Source organism: Echeneis naucrates, chromosome 21, assembly GCF_900963305.1.
Source record: "Echeneis naucrates chromosome 21, fEcheNa1.1, whole genome shotgun sequence".
NCBI classification, from domain to species: Eukaryota; Metazoa; Chordata; class Actinopteri; order Carangiformes; family Echeneidae; genus Echeneis; species Echeneis naucrates.
Window position 1 is genome coordinate 16,746,833 of NC_042531.1, and position 17,271 is coordinate 16,764,103.

Sequence of the window (17,271 nt, forward strand, 5' to 3'; positions counted from 1 at the left end):
CCATAAAAGCACCCTTCCAGATGTGTTAATGAATACACATTCTGTTCAGTCATCCTTGCTCTTCTCCAAAATCACATATATTACAGATTTAGGCATGTAACATGTCTAAAAACTTCATCTGGATGTGTGATGTGATTTTTCTACAAAGGTTCTATAAATTCAAATAAGACAAAAAAAGTGTTCTTTCAAGAATCAAATTGAAAATTTTCACTCAGTAGTAGTAATTTTAATTGTATTTTACAAGGTACATTGAATGTTCGATGTGTGAGTCCATAAACCACAAAGGAAATGATGTTTCACATATCATGTTACGTGTCAGCTTGTTGTCTTCTCATGCAATATATATTTTGCATCACACAACATGGAATAGGTTTATAGAAAGTCAACGTCATCATATGAAAGCGAAAAGAGAATTAGACACACCCAGAAAGGAAGGAATTACACACATCATGTGGAATTGTTACGCAAGATAAACATGTTGAATATTTATGATGCATGATAAGTTGTAATGCAAAAACTGTTTTCACAAGAAGCATTTTGACATGCTGGAAAAGACAAAGCACACGTATAAGCAATACAATTACTGATGGCTAAACTCCAGTTAGCTGTTTCAGCTTCAAGGTCCTGGGTGTGAAACTCCCCATCCTTGTCTTGACTTACTGAGACACTTGAGTAGAAAAGACTTACTACAAATGTTTTGAGAAACTGGGCTTTTCTTACTATGTAATCTGACTGCTGTGGCATGTTATTGTAACCCACACCAGGCTTCTTTAGTTTAGTGAGGTGATAATGGTTCTACAACTAAACACTAAGTCAAAAGCATTCACTACACACATTATTACATAGTTACACAATTATTTGAGGAAAGCTGTAGCCTCACTGTTGCAAACATGAGAAAAATAAATTCTCACCAGAACGCAAAACCATAAAACCAACTGTTGCTTAATGTAAAGCTATCAGTAAGACTGCTGAAAACGTCATTAATGTAACCTTAAAAACACAACAAACCTCACGACACAGACACATTTCATTCTGTCTCGGATGAGTCCGTTTGACTTACACTAAATTAGGCAGGGCTAATTTGTCAGGACTGTCCCTTTAAACAAGTCCGCTATCTGTGGGGACAGTCCATTTCTCCAAGCGGGGGACTTCTGTACCGCTTCGTGAGATCACAGACCGTAAGAAAGGAAAAAATACCCTATTTAATAAAACTGACCTGTTTTTTTTAAATTGCTCTCGGAGACCGACACAGCAACACGAGCGCAAAAGTCAACATTCGCCGGTTTCACGTCCGAGCATAAACGGCGTTCACCCCTTCGGTGTTTTTCTATTTTTAACATCAGCTGTTGCAATACAAAGGTTAGCTGCTCGACGTATTGTTTCGCAGATGTGGGGAGTACACTCCCATCTGCGGCTGAAGGGCGGCGGTGGCTTGGAGCCGAGGAGGAAAGCGATGAGGAGGAATATATCGGCGTGAGGACGTCTTCTTTGTGTCCACGGTTAGCGGAGCCTCGTAACGGTGAGTGGTTTTTTTTTTTTTTTCTGATCGGACTAAAGCGGTCGTGGATGCGTGAGTCTGCGTTGACAGACGGTGCGGGGCAACACCTACCGCTAATGTGAAGAGCCCGGACTACTGTCCGCGTCTCGACAACTTAGTGCAGCCGAGCTAACTGTCACTGTTTGGGCTGATGACAGGGCGGCGAGGAGTCAGAGCAGGAGGCAGCTTTTACTGGACTCCGTTTGCGGAAACTCCTTGTTTATTTATTTATTTATTTATTTTTATTTTTTTTTTCTGTAAACTTCAAGAGCCAAAATCCGTTATTCAGGGGCGGCTACTGTCGGTTTTCCATACGGCCTCTCTCTCTCACACACTCACACACACACACAAGGGCCTTGTCTGTGTGTCAAAAAATTTCCCCTGGGGACAAAACAAATACAGTTATTTGCCTTTCTTTTTTTTTAGTCCTTCAGACATGAAGGCGAAAGCTCTTCTGCATGTTGTGGATGTGTTTTAAGCACCGTGTCTTCAGCAGCTGTGTACACACCAAGGGAGAAATGGAGTGCACATTTAACAGCTGGACACGGAGAACAGAGAGATTCTTCATGTATCCAATCACTGGATGAGATCATTCAGAAGCCCCAGTCAGTCCACAGAAACACACACACACACACACACACACACACTCACTCACACAGACACATATTAATCACTGTGAATAGCAAAGTAAAAATCTCCAGATAATCATATAATTGGGTTGTTTTGGAACAAACCTGCCTTTAGTCTTCTATAAAAACTTCATTGACATATCAGACCTGCTGCTGGTGATGATGATGAGGACAATGACGTTGCATTTGAGAGTAATGACTGTCTGATTATTTCTTCTGTTTCACTATTTCCCAATAGCTTAACTGTTACGTTTGGCCAGCAGTAAATGTCCTTCTCTGAAGGGTTGGATTTGTAGTGACACTTGGGTGTAATTTATTACATGTGTATTGGTCTAGTCATTCAGCTTATTTCAGAGTGATTCTTGAAAGCTTCTAATTGGCACTTGGGTTTATGGAGTCCTGTGAGAAAAGCTTGGTCAGTAGAAAAGCATCCTTGGGACGTGAAAAGAACTGAGCGTGAAAATTATTTAGAAGTGATGGGTGATCTTTGACCTATCACCTGGGATGGCCTTGGACAGAACAAGCGCCCCCAAAGAGTTTAAAGATAACTCACGTTCTGCCTCATATTTGTGAATGTATGTTTTGTATGTTTGTTTTTCAGCTGTAACTGGGGCTTGAACCCTATAATTACAAATCCAGTTATTATAGAGTTGTACATTTGAATGCTGGCCTTTTGATATACACAATGTTAAATGATTTTATGATGATGTAATATTTTCACATCATTACAGAGAGAAAGCCATTGCAAGAAGCAATTTGTTGTACTTTCTCTCTTGTCCTGAGGCTTCAGAAATGGTCTTTCACATATATTTCAGCCACATTCTAAATGCAGCTAGAACTGCCACAGAGGGAGATAAAACAAGACTGTTACTAGATGTTATTATTATGCAAATGTTATAATGTTTGTGCGAGCACAATGAATGCAAAAACATGATCAAAGCTGCAATCGTACTCTGATCACTGCTACTGGACTTTACCAACATCCAAAACATCTAGTAAAATAGTAACCACAATCTAGATGATGTAAAACGGTGTAAAATATGAAATTTAGCTATGATTTAACCATAAGCAATAAACAACAATGGGGCAATGCAACGGCATAGTGGTTAGCACTGTTACCCCAAAATACGAAGCATTCCTGTCCTCCTCGTGCCTGCATGGGTTTCTTCCCACCATCCAAAGACATCATGTTTGGGTTAACTGGTGACTCTAAATTGTCCGTAGGTCTGAGTGTGAGTGTGAGTGGTTGTTGGTCTCTGTCTGTCTGTGTGTGTTGGCCCTGTGATGGACTGGTTACCTGTCCAGGGTGTATCCCGCCCTTGCCAAGTGTGAGCTGGGATTGGCTCCAACACTCCCTGCGACCTGTAAATGGATAAGCGGTTGAAGATGGATGAATAAGTAAAAATATTTATTCACCAAACACCTCCAAGTGACCATAACATTAAGACCATTTCGAGTGAAATGATTTATAGATTTACACTAGATATAAAACCTAGCATGTTTATATAATTATTGAAATATCAACATTGCAGAAGTGAATCTTAATTTTGGTCATTTGCAATCAAATCACTGGACAACTGTGTTAAGTTAACTGAATAAAATGGATCATCATTAGGCCAATCATTGTAAACCGGTGATGAACAGTCATGAAAATATAATCAAAAATAAGAAAAGATAGTACTTTATTCACCCCACGTGGTTCATGGCTACAGCAGAAACCACGGGTATAGTATATAGATATAGATAGTAAGTATATAGAAATATATTCTATATATAGGCATTGCTGACTACTTTCAGCAAAGTCTCCAATATGTATAAGAAATCAAGCTACCTATCTCATCAACTAAAGAGGTTCTAATTCCAACACCATTAGACTTCAGACCTCCAGCTTTAGGTGAAATTGTATTCTTATCTAATTTGTACTCGAGTTAGATTCACAAATAAGTAAATTACTAAAGTTGGTAATCTATTAGAGTAAATGAACTAAAATCAGAGTACAGAATTCCTCCAGTAAGTCATATTGCATGTGTGCTATGCTGACACTGAGTGTATGTGTGAGAATGGTGTGTGATTGGCAGCCAAAGATCATTTCTTAAAAGTGTTATATTGTGGAAGAACACCGTAATGCAGTTTATAGCTAAATGGGATCTCAAACAGTGCTTTTAGACTGTTGACTGCCAAATGAGTCATTGGTTATGAACCACAGTCATGTGACCTGCTGTAGAAACTATCTCTCTAACTATATAGATTTCATCCTATGAGGCAAATACCGTCAAGGTTGTGATGAGGGGAAACTTCACATACGTTATTTCTCCGCAGTAAATGAACAGTAAATACTCCATGAAAGTTTGAAGGAATCGGAATACAATGTATTAAGTCTTAATGTGCAGGCAGTAGACTATACAGTAAAACTCAGGTGGGCAGATTACTTCTCAATGCAAACTAAATTTGTGTGAAAATACCCAAGATAATAGAAGTGTTACCTCATTCCTTCCACAACTACTTAACCAAGGAGAACATGCAAACTCCACACAAAAAGGGCCCAGGCCTGAGAATCAACCTTCTTGCTTTTGGACAGCAGGACAAACCACAATGACTGTTACAATTATTATTTTGTGCAGCAATCAGCCAGTTATTATTATTATTATTATTATTGTGTCAAATTTTTCTGACATTAAGAATGAGAGAACAGTACCACCACCACGTAAATGTTGGACCCCATTTGTGCTTTCCCCAGTTCACTGAATCCTCTTTTCATTGAATTACTGCTTTTGTCTCATGACAAGAACCAGAACTCAGCTTCTACTAATAATCAAAACTTACTCCAGAGTTTCTCCAGAAAGTCATGGTTTCTTTTTTTTTACTAGGGCATTTCATATAAATATGCCAAACATTTCTTAAAATTTCTTAAATGTGTTTCATTTAACTGAGTGCAGTTTGAGACATGCCAGCAGCTTCAAGTTTGGTGAACTCTATAAAACTTGTTGTTAACGTCTCCTTTGAACCATCCATGAGTGTGGATATCAGTGTTACAGTACACACTGGGGTGTGCACCATATCCCTTATTCCTGTTCTGTGAGTTATGTTGCTGCCTTGTTCCCATGTGAAGAGGGAAGTGACTTTATCCTTTCCCAGGACAGCAACTAGCTACTTCTCAAGAATCCAGAGCTTCTCACTGTGAAGACTCATTCACAGTGAGACTCAAGGTTCAACACACACCGGCTTCACTGATGCTGTATATAATGTCCATGTGAACAAATGTGCTTCCAGCTGACAGTGTACAGAACTGGTTCATACTCCTCTTTTGTCGAGTCGTCAGGTGAGCAACCAAGTGCAACAAAATATAAAAGGACCCAGCATGCGTTTAGCAGTTTAAATGGATAACGACATATAAGTACAGATGAAGTTGTATTCACTGACTCAGCCCACTGGAGCAAAACACTCTATTTCTATTTTTCGAATACATTCAAACATCTTGTCTCTTATAAAATGTGATGGAAAATATCTTGGCCTACCTACGAATCAAGGCCAATGTGTGCTCTGCTGCATTTAGGCCTCTATAATAAATAGCTAACACCAAGTGCCATAAATAGAAATGAAAGAAATGTGGATGGCAATGCTTGTAGTAAATTATGCTGTTATTATTATAATTTTTATTATTAAAATGATTATTATCATATGTCATGAATTCCAGAGGCCAACGTTAGCCTTAGCAGTATCTTAGCTCCAATATAATTGTGGGATAGTGTAAATGAAATAATAGTTAATAGCTAGTGCCACATGCCAGTGAGGGGTGTCAGTCCCACAAAACCAGAGACATAATGAAGGACGTGACAAACCATTTAAAGAATCCTGAGTACAAAAAGTACCTAATGTCAAAGACGGCAGTTGTATGACACATATCCCATCCCTATCGCCAAAAAGTTTATTGTCACAGCTTAACCATCAATCTATCCATCTTCTACCGCTTTTCTGCGTCCAGGTCGCGGGGCTGCTGGAGCCAATCCTAGCACACATCAGGCGAGGGGCGGGGTACACCCTGGACAGGTCACCAGTCCATCACAGGGCCAACACACAGAGACAGACAATGACTCACACTCGCGTTCACACCTACAGTCAATTTAGAGTCACCAGTTAACTTAAACATGATGTCTTTGGACGGTGGGAGGGACACAGGCACGGGGAGAACATGCAAACTCAGCACAGAAAGGAGGCTTAACCATAAAGCATATTAAGCCAATTACATTATTGAACTGATAAAGGTATGCAAGAGAGATTCAAGAGACTTTAAACTAGTATGCATTATGTAAAAGAGCTGTAATAGTAATTGCCATGAAACCTTGAGTAGTATAGTTTAATCTGTGGGGAAAGCAGCATTATGTTTAATTTATAAGTGATAAATTCATCAATATCCTGTTTTATAAATTAGCAATTAGTGATATTCTTAATTCCCAGGTCAAGCACTCTTCTTCCAGCTGTGTTTAATACAGTTCTTAAGAAACCTAGGGTGGGATTTGGCCACAGTATACCAAATTTCATCAGAGTCTATATGCAGGAAATCCTGCTATTTTGCCAAATTTTTAAGCAAAGAGGAGAAACTGGTTTCCAGTCTCAGGATTTGCCTTTTAAGATCACACAAAACCTGAGGGTTGTTGTGATGTGAAAGAAAGAGTCAAAGAGCGGTTGGAGCAACCCAATATCACTAAGAGACAGTCAGGGATTAACTGTCTGCCGTATATATTGCTGTACAAATGAAAAATGTCAAACTCTTCTGAGCTTGGGAAATAAACAGAAAAGATGACGGAGGCTCACAACGCTAGACTTCGCTTGACTTGTCAAATGTAGCAACAATGGAAGGAGAAATTCTGGTCAGCTGATGGGTAAATTAAACTGAAAAAGCTCAGGTCTATCATAAATAGTACATGCTTGGATCCCACCTACCCCTTTGATCCATAACTCAACTGACATCTTACATTGCGCATTCAAAGTCCTCAGCATTGTTATCAAAATGGCTACCCTGTGCTTATACAGCACATTAATAGATGTGCCATTTGTCCCCTGAAATGTCATTGATGGAAAGTATAGTTTGATGTGTTTGGAAGGTCCAAACTAAGAGGAGGAGTCAGATTCACAAGCACTAGTTTTTCGTAGCCTCTGTTGGCCTGCTGAAACTTTCATATTTGTAAGGCCATATAGCCTGCCACAGTGGTTAAATGACTAACTTTGTTGGACCCATAGGAAAAATTCCTTGAGCAAACTTTCGCTCCCAAAGGAAATCTGGTTTAAACTGGTGTTTGCAGATTATTTTAGTCTGAAAGAATGAGCCCTGTGGTGTTTCAGCGAACTGTGTGCCCGACCGATTGCTGACACACCCAACAAGGTTGTGACCTGGCTTGGCTTCAGCGCGGCCACACCATGCATCACTGGTGTGAAAACCACAACCTGTGGTTGGCTCTGTGATTTCATAGTGCTTCTCAAGCTGTTGTGTTTCTATTTTTCTGCACTGCATTGAAAATCAGTCCAAAACAGTGTCCTCTGAAATAGAAAACAGCTTAGACACCTATTTCGTGACATTGTGACAGAGAGCCAAGTAACTGATGAAAGAAGTTTTTTAACATCAAGGATTTAGTTTAGAAATTCTTTGCCCAACCTGGCAGGCTGACTGCCACAGACTGATTGATTGGCTGGCTGGATTTTGAAAGGAAGGAAACATCTTCCTTCCTTCCATTGTGCTGGTCAGGAAAGGATGGACTTTGGCCAGCTGACAGCTGTTTCCTGGTGGATGAAGAAGGAATGGATGTGTGGGTGTGTGGTGGGGGTGTTATGCTAGTACTGAGTGAATATGTGTGTGCGTGTGTGTTTGGCAGTTGCTACAGTTTAATGAAATCATAAATCTGAAGCTCTCACAGTAAGGAGGAATAGATCACGTTTGTATTCAGATTTGTAACACTATGGTTGTTTGAACAAAATGATTGTATAAGTACATGTTTTAAAAGTGTTTACTACCGATTTCGTACATATATTGTTATTGTATAGTATTTTATGGAAATTAAGTTTGTGCTAGAATGAGATTCGAAAGCAAACCACTGAGCCCCTCCCACCACTTTGTCTTCCTGCTCTGTTATGTTTCACCCAGGCGTTCACTTATGTCCCTTTCATCACTGGCTCAGCTAATGCACAAATCAGGGGTTTGCAAGTCGCACTAATGCTTTCCAGCAGCTATCACTAGCTTCATGTCTCAATCCTACCTTTGAGACATGAAAACATTTTCAAAACTGATTTTTCTTCAATATACGCCATGAATTGTTTACCCTCCAGTTTACAGGCTTACAGTCTTCCTCTTCTTTGCCTTCTAACGACTGATCCCTCTTACTAACTATTCATCACTGGAGTAGGGGAAGAAACGTGTTTTGTGTTGCTGTGGTCTCAGCCATAAAAATGTTGTACAACAGCGTTACCATTGGTCAAAAACCCCCATGGATTACCTTGGCACAGAGGTTAAAGTTCCAAGTTCCAACAGGTTTAAGCTATCCAAGGTTAGCTTAATGGTGATTAGGCCAAAGGTAAGAATACAATATATCACTTTTGGGCTCATTACGATTAAAGTTAAGGTTTATGACTTTTGAAACGTGTGTTCTTTTCTAGAATAGTTGTTGTGATAAATCATATTTATAGTGGTGTTAAGTAGCCATTGTTTGTCACTCTTGATTTAGTGATTTCAAAAGATTTAGAAGTGTTATGTCTGGATACACAAATCCTAAGTTGTTGTAGTTGGAGGAATAAGAATTTACTGGTCAAAAACAGGAAGCGGAAAATAATGCCATTCATGAATCAATTCAACACCATATTGTAACACTTGTAACTTTATCCTCATGTGACCTTGCTTCCTCTCCCTCACTTCTCTGTTTCCGATTTTTCTCTCGCAGCTCTGTAACCAGCAGTGGTGTAAACATAAAATGCGAGCAACATATTGAATCTATATGATAATCATGATAATGTGATAACATCTATAGCTATGTGGTTGAAAAATATTTTCAGTAAATTTTTTTAATAGACTATCACCACTTATATTTGCTCTTCTGTTAAACCTATCATATCGTATCAGGAAAGATGCTTATTTTTGTTTTCATTGGGCCATAATTACAAACTAGAGTTATTCATTTGTGGTGGAGTGGATCCATCATATTTCTCTCCTGGTTCTGTGGCTTCAGTGGGACAGGGAGACTACATGTCATTAGTCTGCTAGCTACTGTTACTTTAGCCCAAACAGACTCAGCAGATCTTGTTTTACACACTTTTCCACACAGTTGTGATATTCAGCCTGAAAGTGACTGTGAAAAGAGCGATGAAGACAAACTGAAAGCTGTTCAGTTCTGTGCAGTGCAATAAGGCTTGCAGCCTACAGGCCTCATTGTACTGTTGAATGGAAACACTGTTGTACCCTCTTCCTCGGATCATTCTGTCCACTTACAAAACTTAAAAAATTCAAAAAATTTTCATCCCTCTATTGGGTGTTTTTTTTTTTTTTTGTCTCGATCGCATTCAGCTGTAGTCTTCATGAACGATCACACTGCATCTCCTTTAGCTGTCTCATAATAAAAGCCCTTAGTGGTTTGTGAGTGGGAAACTTTAAAAATGAAATAGAGGCTGGAGTAAATGATGGGTTAGCTTTAGCAGTATTTTATGACAGCACATACAGCTCCAATATAATTGTGGGATAGTGGATCAGAAAATCGTGAGACTCTGTCTGAAAGTAAGAAAAAGGAAGACAGCAGTGGTTTGGAAGCTCATGTTACACCGAACCAACTCAAGGGCATGAAGCTGAACCTACCAGTTTATTTCAATTATACAGCTCTGTTGGGGTTGATCACTGTTTAGACTTGGTATAATTAAGCAGGACGATAATATTGTTTTGTGTGGTTAACACTTACTTTGAGGTCACTGTAGAAATACATGACATCTCAGTGCAACGTAAAGCAGTAACACTTGTGTCACCAGAAAAATGAGTCAAGATGTCTCAAAGAACTCAGTTTTATTGTGAGAAGGATTGTTGATAAAATTACTAATGATAAAGTGCTTGGTTTACCCTCAGTAACATGCATGCTGATGTCTACCATGCACATGCATTATTATAATCTTTATACTTCATTTATGTTCACACTAGCAAAACAAGTAATGAAATCAAAATGAATGCTACTTGTGGAGCACAACTCTTTGCTAACTCTTTGTCTATTGTTATTTATATTATTTCCATCATCCTGCTTTCCGCAGCTCCAAGCTGTGGTCTGTTATTTCCATGGTGATAAAAAAGGGGCTGCAACACAGAACCTTAACACCTCTCTCCTGGGTTCTTTCTCCCCCTCTGTCTGTTGCTCCCTCCTCTCTCTATTTTCAATCTCTTTGCCCCCTCCTGTCCTCCATTTCAGCCCGGCGTGTCACATCAGCCACCTACTAGCCTACTTCCTACCTTTACCACCACTGTAGAGGTAGCCATGGCAACCAGCGCTGTGCCAAGTGACAACCTGCCAACGTATAAGCTGGTGGTGGTGGGGGATGGTGGTGTTGGGAAGAGCGCCCTCACCATCCAATTCTTCCAGAAGATCTTTGTGCCAGACTATGATCCCACAATAGAGGACTCGTACCTCAAACACACAGAGATAGATGGGCAGTGGGCAATACTGGATGGTGAGTAGAAAATTATGTGCAACTGAAATGAAGCAGACAGGAGCAAAGAATGATCCTTTCTGTTCATGCTCATCGGCTTTTTCATTTTCCTCTTTGCTTCAGTTAAACATGTCCATCATTGGCCAGTGAATGAACATTCACTGTACTGTTCTACAGTGAACAAGCTATGAAATGGGAAGAATTAATAACATTTGGAAAAAACTAATGGTTTGGTGGTGTGTGGGAGAAGGTTTCTTCATCCCTTTAGGGGAGCGGTTGGTTGAGTTTGCCAGAAACACATAAATCACACATAAACATAAAAAAGTATTTGTGTATATTCTAGCCATCCTGCTGTCAACCATTGACAGCAGGATGACCTCTTCCCAGGTCAAAACGTTTTTTATACTAAAGATATATAAGGGTACTTTAGGATTCAAAATGGACCTTGCTGCAAGATAACTATTTAACACTCGCATCAAAATCTAAAAGGGGTGCTCTATTCAGATAATAAAAGTGTGTGGATGAACAAACAAAAAACCCTCCTGTTCTGAAAATGTACTTTCATTTAAAAAGTAAAAGGTTTTTGAAAAATGTATTGGAAAATGACTTTTGAATTATTGAACTATTGAATCAGTTGTGTTGGTTCTATGTTAAAAACAATAAAGGTAAAGTCAGCATTTTCTGCAGACGTGGGTGTTCAGCAGTATTTGTTTCCCTCTGGTTACCCAGTGCTGGACACAGCCGGCCAGGAAGAGTTTAGTGCGATGAGAGAGCAGTACATGAGGACAGGAGACGGCTTCCTCATCGTCTTCTCTGTGACAGACAAAGCCAGCTTTGAACACGTCGACCGATTCCATCAACTCATACTACGGGTTAAAGACAGGTAGGTCCATGCTGCTCAACTCAAGTAAAACTGAAGTAAGACGAATTACTTGATAACTTTGCAGTGGCATAACTTAATTAAAAAAAGAGAACAAGCAAATCAAGAAGTTTAACCTGGAGAACCCAATTCAGACAGGTTGTGTCTTGGGCAGCACACACCATAAACCCTTAGCTGATTATTATTCTCTACAGAAGTGATGAGCAGCTAAACCTGTCCAGTCAGTGTGATATTTATGCACAAGTCCTGATTTGATTAGTGGTACAAATGAGAGATATGCTATGACATCTGCTTTTTTCCTTTTTTGCTTAGGATACATGCTTTAGATTTAAGAACTTGTACTTGTGTCTTTCCTTCCTTTTAAGTTATTTGTTTCATATTTTATGTTGTTTTCACCAAGGAAATTGGTATGAGCCAAGAATGCTGCATTAGTCATTCATCAGCAGCTAAATCAAAGCTAAATTTATCCTGGTTATTCACTATGTAATAGATAAGATTCAAGTGAAAACAGGGACTAAATCCAAAATACTAAAAACAGTTAACAATTGCAATGAAAGACTGTGGGTGCACACCTACTCATAGTAAAGAAAATTACTGAACCAGAAAGCCAAGTTATCAAAAAAAGAAAACTGTCTGATGTAGATTACAATTTTGTAAAACTTGGAGATTCATTGGACTGTTCAAAAGTTGGACTGGTCTGCGCTTTGACAACTCAGTGCGCTCCATCTTTTCATTACCTACTGTACAATACACAAGACGGAAAATGTAAAAAAAATACGAGTTATATTTACTTGGCGCTTTCTTTTCACACACATAACATTTCTCCTGAAAATGTTGCTTTTTTTCCAACTTGGTCAAGACAGTTTTGTTGACTCAGCAGAAATGGTTGAGGCTGCAGTGTTGTTGAGTCTTCCAGAATGATTAAGGATCAGGATCAGGAATTAGGAAATGGCCCAGGATCTCTGCTGTGCATGAGCCTCATGAAGCTGCAGGCCAGATGGGCAGGATGTCAAATTTCTTTCCAAAACAACTCTGTTGTGTTGTGAAAGTCATTTGTGAGAGACAAGAAGTATCTGTTCCCAGGCTGTGACTGACAACGACCAATAAAAGCTAGCTTCAGATGGAACAAAAATAGATGTTAGAAGCTAGCAAACTGCTGTTTGTCCATATTTGGTGGTTCTTTGTAGCTTACACAAATTGAAGACTTTTAGAAACCTGACACCTACCAGATAAATTGCTTTTGACATGATGCTCATTCTTTCTTCTTTAAAAGCAATGCAAATGTTATCTGTGTTTGTATGTGTCAATTGTGTGTTTCTCTCTCAGGGAGGCCTTCCCCATGGTGCTGGTTGCAAATAAAGTGGACCTGGTCCATCTGAGAAAGGTCACTAGTGACCAGGGCCAAGAGATGGCTGCAAAACATAGTGTAAGTATAAGGATCCTTAGTGCAGATCCTTGACTTGTTGGCTGCTTCCTGCATTTTTGTTGTTCACGTCTTTAACCAGGGTAGGGTAGTAATGAAAAGTCATTGTTGACAGAGAAGTTCATCTAATTTACCAATGCAGTAATGCAGACTGGCATTGTGACATTAGTTTGAGTATTTGTACCGCTTGAAATGGAAGAAATTGTGGGCAGATTGGACATTTCAAATCTTTTCACCTATATTGATCGTATACCCATTTGATTCTCAGTTTCATGTCATCAGACGACTTTGTGACCCCTATTGTTTTTAAGGTCATAAATGCTACTAACTGTATTCAGTAAATTCCTTTAATTTCCAACAGTTTTTTAATCTTGTTGCTCAAACAGATGTGTGTTCATCATGTTGTGTAAGTAGGAAACTACTATTGACCACTAACTACTATTTCTCTTTGCCTCTTCAGATAACTTATATTGAAACCAGTGCTAAAGATCCTCCAATGAACGTGGACAAAGCCTTTCATGAGCTGGTCCGTGTTATAAGGTAATTTCAGCTTCACAACCGTCTTACTCACTTATTGCAGACAAATAATGCAGGACAGGCTCACTTGCAGCAAGATGTGTCAAAGTGTTCATAGAGAGCAAAGTAATCTCAAGTTCTGTAAGATATTTCACTTATGTGATAGGTCAAAGGCACTGAAAGAGCGTGACACTGGATGTGAGGGTAGTGATTTTGTTTTAAGGAAGAGTATAAAAAGAAAGAAAACACTCCAGAGCTATTTCCCGTCCTGACAGATGTAATTTCAGAAGAATTTGGTTCATGGCCATAATTTGTATGTGGTCATATCCAGTTTAAGGCCCTGTCTTGCTGAAAGCAGCAATAAGCAAAAAGTGTTCATGTTACAGTATGTTAGTGCTTATTATTAGATACATAGACGTAGAGGACTACTCTCCCCTGCGCTTCTGATAGGAAATTCAACCATAGACTAGTGGAGAGTCCTCATTGTGATTATGCTTGCTCTATAACTGACTCATGAGGAAATGCTTTTCTCTTTTTTATTGGGGCTAAACTGAGGAGTTGATTAATGAATCAACATTGCCCTCTTGTGGTTAGACTACAGAAAGCCAGTTGTATTGTTGGTGGATTAAGATAGAATTATTGTGAGGCATCAGCAGATACTGTCATTCCTCTTTGTACTTCGGCTGCCTTGAACACTTAATGTATCACATATGCTACAGGCTCTAAGCCCAGTATGCCTCATCTACAATAGCTGCTGCTGGGATTCAAAAATAACATGCAGCAAATGTTCAGAGACGACTGGAGGTATTACTCATGCGAGTATTGGTAGCTTAGCTTAACTTGACTCCAGGAAGAAAACCACAATTTGTTGCTTTTATGATATACTTAATAGACACAGAAGATATAACATGTTAGGAAGTCCAAGGTGCTCCAAGGTGGAGTCTGCTCTTCTTCACAGTTTTGTGATACACTAACTGGTTGAAATCTGTAACTATTTCTTGAACACGAACAATGACAAGAAATTACCACTGCTTTGAATATGCTGTGTTCATAAATTGAACATCGTGACCCCAAAGAATAGCTGTGGCTGGATTGATTTATTTCTAAGTATGTACAGTTTGGACACACTTTCCTATTCATTTGAATGAGAAGGTGTGTCCAAACTTTTGGCCTGTACTGTATAGCTTAGCTAATGATTCTGCTTTCTTCTGCACAGACAACAAGTCCCAGAGCGAAACCAGAAGAAGAAAAAGAAGATGAAGTGGAGAGCAGAACGTTCCACAGGTTCCCACAGGTTCCATTGTGCCATATTGTGACCTCCTGCGTCTGCTTTATCATCCTCAACATAAACACACCCACACACACACCAACATACCTTTGGATGTCAGGGAACTCCCCAGCAGTGGTTAGCTACTGGAGCACAAAAGGGAGGGGGGTCATCGCTGAAGGGCTGGATGGATCCAGAGGAACACCAGGACAAGTGAATCTGTAATATTTAACTGATGTTCCCTCAGCCCTTCACAAAGCCTTGGAATGAGAGCTATGTCCTCCTCTCCTTCATCTATGGTCCCCTTTGAAGATCTTTTGATCCCATCCATCTGTATTCAACACAGAACAGTAGTGTGTAAGAACTATTTCTCAATCAAATGTAATTGTCGAATTCATCATCAAATGTGGCACAAGAAGACAAGACTGTGAGGAAGAAACAACAGCTACCAGTATCAGCTGGATATTGAGACTGGGGGATGTAAAGGGGAGGAAGGCGTTCAAAATGGCGCCTCATGTTTTACAAACATCCCACAATCTGTTGGTAATTTCTGTTCTGACGCTCCCTCTGAAAAAAGGACCTGCGTGATCTTTAGATAAGTATTCTGTGTTTACTCTTTGTCGAGTGGACATCATAAGGGCCTAGTGAATAAATACAAGAGCAGTGACATTTTTTTTCCAATAGTGAAATTAGATGTTGTGCGATGTTGTCAATTAGCAAACTGGCAGTTCTGAGTATAGTGTGTACCTCATGGTTAGGTGATGGTCTGGCTGTGAGATGCCATTTCACAGAGGGATGTTAGGATGCATTGTTGCAAGTGAAAGAAATGTGACATGATGCTGAGAAAATGTGTCATACTGATTGACAGGTGAATGCTGTGGCCATATCAACTTGTTGAATTAGTGTTTAAATATAATTGTAAGAGAGAGTAAGATTGGTTTGTGTATGTGGTTATACTTTAATGTCAACAGGGTTTTTATCAACACTGAGGTGTCAGCAGCCATGTTTACAGACACTCATACAGGATTATTTTCCCATGAATACCTGTCATCAGAGCCACTTTACAAATAGTTATTGTTGGTTATCTTGTGTTTTCAGTCATTTTCAATGGCATGGTGTGTGCAGTCTTCATCAGAACTGAATGAACAATAGCCCTAATATATATATATATATATATATATATATATATATATATATACACACACACACATATATATATATATATATATATATATATATATATACACTCTGTATATATAGTTTTTTTCTTTTTAGTCTTAACCAAATCTTCAACACAAGTTACTTTCCATGTCTTTTGTATCTAAAAACAGAAAACTACAATTATATTTGTGATATACATAAGTCTAATTATAGGTGGTGATGTAATCGCAGTCAACGCTGTTTTACAAAGGTCTGTAGGAAATTCTTAATGAAATAGAATAGATTAGATATAATGAAAGCTTCATGCTTCAGACCTGCAACAGGTGGAAGAAGCTGATTTGCACTGGCCACTAACCAAAATAATGTGATGTCACTTTATTTCAGTGTAGGGGCTTTTCAGACTGCACCACTGAATAAATTCAGGACTGCGTGCTTAAGACGAATGACGCTCAGTAAAGGACCATACGCCTTCAGACTGGGGACATATACAGTGGACTGTAGCCTTAGAGATCCATCAGAGTGAGAGGGACTGCTGGACCAGGCAGATAAGGCCATGTTAACCCAGCTACAGACTGTGTTTAGTTGTAGGAAAACCACACACTCAAAGCAACAAAACATTTAGTATCTTCATGTTTGTAAACGTGAGTTGGATAGGAATGTACCATTTAATAACCTATGAAATGGCTTGTACTGTTAACGCACTAAAGTTTTGGTGGAAACTTTTTTTGTCTGGAAGAATACTGTCTCTTGAAGGAATACATTTTTGCACTTTTAATACAATTTCTGACTTTCCTATTGGCATGTTGTTTTCTGTTCAAATCTGGAAGTGAATTGAAAGGCATGGTCAGACTGATTTGAATGTAAAATCAAACAACAAAACAAGCAAATAGCTGATGAGTGCTGTAGCCCTGTGTGCCTGTGTATGCCTATTGCCTTGAAGATGATTAGGGCAGAGACTAAAGAAAGTCGAAGTGAATTTGAAAGTTATCACAGGAAGAGTTCCACATTATTCAGTTTTGAATTAAGAAAGTTAAGTGTGAAAAGATCTCATGTGTTGACTGGCATACAACTGGACCTCTGCGAAGCAAACGGTGGGATACAGTGTCAATCTGCATCTACTGTTAAAGGGACTTCACCAAGAGTTTCCAGAGCAGGGCTGAAAAGTTTGAAGTGCTGATCATAGAGCAATGACGC

At 39.2% G+C, this 17,271-nt stretch overlaps 1 protein-coding gene across 2 annotated transcripts; it reads left to right on the forward strand.

The window, feature by feature from the left end:
- Positions 1–1,391: 1,391 nt before the first annotated feature.
- mrasa (muscle RAS oncogene homolog a) lies at positions 1,392–16,068 on the forward strand. Of its 2 annotated transcripts, XM_029529809.1 has the most exons (6): positions 1,392–1,519; positions 10,593–10,851; positions 11,560–11,713; positions 13,037–13,136; positions 13,594–13,673; positions 14,866–16,068. In XM_029529809.1, exons 2-6 carry the CDS (start codon positions 10,659–10,661, stop codon positions 14,963–14,965), a joined length of 627 nt encoding a protein of 208 aa, XP_029385669.1. In that variant the 5' UTR covers positions 1,392–1,519; positions 10,593–10,658; the 3' UTR covers positions 14,966–16,068. The 2 variants fall into 2 exon arrangements, with proteins under 2 accessions (XP_029385669.1, XP_029385670.1); XM_029529810.1 differs by lacking the exon at positions 10,593–10,851 and having other exon boundaries at positions 1,406–1,519.
- Positions 16,069–17,271: the final 1,203 nt, after the last annotated feature.

Excerpts from the sequence above, each read along its gene's own strand:
- mrasa (XM_029529809.1), top strand. The coding sequence starts at position 10,659 with ATGGCAACCAGCGCTGTGCCAAGTGACAACCTGCCAACGTATAAGCTG. Across the intron at positions 11,714-13,036 it reads ATACTACGGGTTAAAGACAG|GGAGGCCTTCCCCATGGTGC; the intron begins GTAGGTCCATGC and ends TTTCTCTCTCAG. Across the intron at positions 13,674-14,865 it reads GAGCTGGTCCGTGTTATAAG|ACAACAAGTCCCAGAGCGAA; the intron begins GTAATTTCAGCT and ends TCTTCTGCACAG.